Raw genomic sequence first — 5307 nt, forward strand, 5'->3', positions numbered from 1 at the left:
TATGATTTTTTGGAATAATTATATATTTTTAGTAATTTTAACATATAAGTATAGTCAAGTATGGTATTAATAATTGTTACAAATACTGTCTGAGAATTAATTTTTCTCTATATTTTTTGTTATTATTACGAGTGAATTATAAAAATGTTTTATAAAATTAATTAATTATAAAAATGTGATTTAGTAATTATGGTTACATTTATTGAATAATATTTTTTATTTTATTTATCATTTACATGTTTTCCTGTATTAATATTCGAAATTATCATAATTTATCGTATAATTTTTTCCTGTTTGAGAGAACTGTACACTTATGGTTATTATCACTACTAATATTATAGCAGTAATAAACATAAAAGTGAATCTCTTAATCATAATTAATTATTTTATTATTGTTCAATTATAATCACAAATATCAAACATTTTTCTCTCAGTGTATCCATTTTGTTCCCAAATATTCATCCAGGATTAAATTTTATATAAGTTAACAAAACACTGCAATTACATATATTGGATTTTTAGAATCTTTTTTGATTGCTTCATTATACGTATACATTTTATAATGAAATAATAACAAATATTTTAATGTCGAGTTGTATATTTCGTACAATTTATTTTTTTAGAAGATATTTTATGATTCATAATTATTATTATTTATTTCAATGTACTGACTTTAACCTAAACTTATGTAACTCTATTCGTAGTAATTGATAATTGGATTTTATATCAGTTGAAATATGGTAATGACTTGAGATTCATATACATTTTTCATAAAATAGAAGAATTTTATCTAGTAATTATTTTGTAATTGTGATCAGTTTTGCACTTAAAATATTAGATTACCATTTTTGTGTAAAAAACTCTAATAGTATGTAAATAACGTAAAAAGATATTTTTAATAATTTTCATGAGAGAAATTTTTGTCCTTTTCGAATCTTACATCATTCTTCTGAATTTCTTATCTCTGCATATTTTTGAGATGAAATTCAGCATTCTATCGCTCGAATCAATGAAAATACATGTATAGTTCTTGGATTGTATCGGACGGCAATCGGTTGAATAATTTTTATTTATTTTTTTTTAATTAAAACTGTATTTTTATATTATAAAGTTTATATTAAAAAAATCAAATTTTGTAATATTCGCGAGTCTCTTGGAATCAAAACGCTATTAACATAAAATTTTTTTTTTAATTGGACTGATTATTTTAATAACTAAATACATATTTCTAATTGCGAATAAACGCGAGTAAAAAATAAAAATAATTTATTCGTATATCAATAGAATTATTTTTGATTTTATTAATGTTATTTTTTTTTCGCGACGCGTTTCGTGTTTCACGCATAGTATAAAAGCGTAAAAACTTACGCTTATTACCGATAATGATTAGCCGGCAGTAAAAAGAATATTTCTTCTTTGTTGATTTCTGATATATATGAAGCCAGAATAGTGGCCAGAAGCAGAATATTGTCCAAATAAAGTTCAAAGGTATATAAAAGTGAGCTAAATATTACATTATAAATGGGAGGGTAAATTTGCTCGCAAATTGCGAGTCTTTTATTTTTTAAACTATTTATTATTTATTTAGTATGATCGCGATTAAGTTCCCGCTGATTTACCAAAACAGCATAGTTATTAACGTCGATACAATATATGTGTCTAAAATATATCAAAGAGCGGAAATAAAGTAAAAGAGATATCCTAAAGATATCTCTTTTATTTTACTTGGGATGTAATATTTTTAGGATATCCCTATGATATTTCGGACATTTATACTATAATAATAGATTGTATTCGCGTTGTTTCTGCACTTTTATGAAGGTAAACAAGAAGATATGAATGGAAATGAAAAAATAGGTAGGCAAGACAATAAAGGAATCATTTTGCTGTCACAAAAAAAAGGCTCTCATCATGTTCTCAATCGATTACTTGCTGAGCAGGCTGAGTTCTGAAATCCATTGAATATGTGTTACAATCATTTCGTCCATAATTGTATTTACGTACCGTCTGCGTCGGACAATGAGTTGCACTGTTTCTTGCTTACCGTATGCTTTCCATTATTCGCTAAATATTTCTTGTTATAATTAAATAATATGCTTCGCATCAAATTTTCGCCAAAAGAAAATCATCTTAGAATTAAGTCAGGAATATGACATTTTAAGGACAAACATTTATTTCGAATTATTCTGCATAAAACAATGTGTAATATTATCAATAATAATATAATCACAGCTATTATTTAAACTATATAATTTACAAAAAAAATCGTAAGAATTTTATTTTCGCATTTGCAGGATTAGCCGATTTTGTTTCTAGCCGATTTTGTATAGAAACAAGCCACAAATGTATAAATTATGAATTTTGATTAGCATTAATGAAATATCATAATTAATTTTTGAAAAATATGGAGGTGAAGAAATAAGATTTTTTTTATGAGATGTGTTCAGTATCGGTTTTCCTTTATAATTAAAATATTAAAATGTTTTTATTAAAATATACAATTGCAATTTCTTAATTATCAATATAACATTCGTACTTTTAGGACCTTGAGTAATCTATTGTATACAAGCCGAGGTGCATCTGTGGCAAGTACGAAATCCAGATGGTTGAATTTAGGAAACGGCACTGTATAATCGTCCACTACATTAGGTAACACCCGGATGAGTTCTTTCACATCCTTAAAGAAATAATTTTGATCGCTCTTATTTCTTTGTGACATAAGTGTACAAAGGGTTAAAACATATTAATCTCCAATATATCTCTTAATGATTTAAGCTTTAACTTTTATTCGCTATACCTACCGGGAAGGTGGTTATCGGGTCGTTTTCAGCGTAGAATAACGCGAACGGTGCGGTGATGTTCGCGAGATTGTAATCCGGTGGTTCGGATGTATTGTAGATTTGTAGATTTTTCATGCGACCGTAATCGTATTGGCTAAACTTCCCAGAATTAACTACCTGGTGAAAATGTAGTATCGTTTTGATCGAGGTACCAGCTGGATTGTGACTCAAAAATGTAGACAGCAAAGTCTAAAAACCGGACAACTTGTGATCAACATGCGTATGAAATGATAACGAAAATCCAATCGGAGGTGGAAATCTATTTCATATTTACAGAATACTCACAATATTTAATTGCTCCCTATCGAAACCGCAGAGAAGAAATAGCACAGTGGCACATATTTCTTTATTGATATCGCAGATAGACTTACTCAAGGAGTATGTAGAGTTGATCGACAAAATCTCGTTTATACCAACCAGTTGCAACAGCTCCTGCAAAAGAGCATTTTGAATTTAGATCACGATGTAATGTGCTTATAATCTGATCTTACAGTTTTCAATGAATTTTTGAGAATAAAAAATTTCCTTTAAATTGCTCTGATGTAATTCATTGTAATATTTCAAAGAATATTTAGTTCAAATTATATTCAAATTTTTAGTAGTACATAGTGGCACGTACTAAATGTCATACTATTTAATTATCTTATTATAAAACCATTTTTGTGAAGTATTGATTTTTTTTAACTTTATGAACGAATTCTATGCTTCGTGGAAATTCTGTTGAATGTGGTATTACGAATCGAAATTGAGCGGACATGAAAGTATACATATTACTTTAAGAAATAGAAGATGGCACACGAAATGTCGTACGAATTGTTTGATACAGAGTAAGATTAGAATGGCCTTGATTTTTTAAATATCTTAAAAATTAAACAAATTAGTAACGATTTATTTACGTAGAAGAGTAATGCATATTTCCCCACAATTTTCAATGCAACAATTTTCTAGAAAATGTTGAAATTCTTGTAATATAATGTTGTGTCGTTAGCGGCACAAAGAATGCCGGAGGCGGGAAGCAGAAGAATTACACGAAATGTTTTACAAACGAATATAAACTTTATTTGAAATATATATACTTTTAAGGGATGCGCCGGATATCCGGGAAGGATTGCCAGATATCTGATTCTATATTTCTAAAAAATATATATCAATGGTAATAAAAGTTTTCAAGTATTTGTACCATTATACACATCATTTTAATGTAACGTTTCGAATATATTGCCACATATTGCTAGAAATCAGATTTCTGACAATCCTTCCCAGATATCCGATGCATTTTTAGTATTAAGTAGCAAAGTAACCGACTGACTTTTAATGAAACAATAAAAACTCATCTTTGTTCTTTCTTTATCTTATATTTGATATATATCCTATATTGGAAATCTTTAGGTTTCGACGTTCCAGTATTTCAGAATTGTGAAACTTTGCAACTTTGCCATTTTTTCGGGTCGAAGTAATCTTACTCATTTTTGTGTGTCACCCATACCCCCACATAATCAGTCAGCTCGCTCTTAGCGCATACCACTGGTGCATTCTCTCTCGCAACACTGACGTAGCTAGTACATATGGTTGTAAAGTCGCTCGCAACATTTTTCTTCTTTTGGGAGAAAAAAAGGAAAGGAACTGCTCGAGTTTGTTATATTTATCTTTCAATTGTTGCAATACTTAATTTACAATCATACTTATTTTTATTTGAAGTTAAACTACCTGATTTCAAACTGAAGGATATGCCTTTACCTCAATCTAATTCCAATTTGTGATGTCACTAACAGGATTTTCTTGAAGTATAGAATTTGCTTGCAGTCAAAAAATTCGATGTTTCTCGAGTATAATTTTAACGAGATAATTAAATGGTACTTCGTGCACCAGTTTGTATATATTTTCGGAATTTCAAAACTTTAACTCTGTTACAATACTTTCGCTTAAAATTCAAAAACTAAAAATCTATTTTTACTATCCGTTCATTTCAATATTTCAATCGCTTATAATACAAACATAGCAATATTTCTGTAAAAGAAAATAAATTTCAAGATCTCTAAAAGTGGATTATAAAAAGAATAATAATCGAAAAAAAAATGCGACATCTTGTGTGTAATCGAAAGATAGAAATAATAAAAGCAGTTTTTTACATATATTGGATGTTTTTTAAAATTATTTCCTGATTAAATATAAATTATTTTTTAAAAGTATTTCCATTTGACTTTACCTGAGTATTTGCTACGAAAGTGGAGAACAACCGTAACGGAGTTGTTACACGTTTCAAAATAGCCGCAGGTCCAAGACTGATTATTATTCGCACCATTCTAGTAATTTCTGGACGTTCCGCTGCCATTATATAAGAAGCAGTCGAGCCTAATGAATGGCCGATATATGCGTGCAATGGTCGCGAAGTCATTTTTGTAATATATAAAATCATCGCGGGTACATCGTAAATGCCCAATTCGTGAAAACTAATACAAAATTTAAT

At 28.6% G+C, this 5307-nt stretch overlaps 1 protein-coding gene across 1 annotated transcript in view; it reads right to left on the minus strand.

The window, feature by feature from the left end:
• Positions 1–2518: 2518 nt before the first annotated feature.
• Positions 2519–5307, minus strand: part of LOC108693682 (lipase 3-like) — a 7199-nt gene continuing 4410 nt past the window's right edge. The window contains exons 5-8 of the mRNA XM_018202739.1: positions 5047–5290; positions 3126–3272; positions 2802–3029; positions 2519–2677 (exon numbers count right to left, since the gene is read on the minus strand). Coding sequence (XP_018058228.1) covers positions 2519–2677; positions 2802–3029; positions 3126–3272; positions 5047–5290 — 778 coding nt within the window. The remainder of the gene's footprint in view (positions 2678–2801; positions 3030–3125; positions 3273–5046; positions 5291–5307) is intronic.

The sequence above is a fragment of the Atta colombica genome, unplaced genomic scaffold (genome assembly GCF_001594045.1).
Source record: "Atta colombica isolate Treedump-2 unplaced genomic scaffold, Acol1.0 scaffold96, whole genome shotgun sequence".
NCBI lineage: Eukaryota > Metazoa > Arthropoda > Insecta > Hymenoptera > Formicidae > Atta > Atta colombica.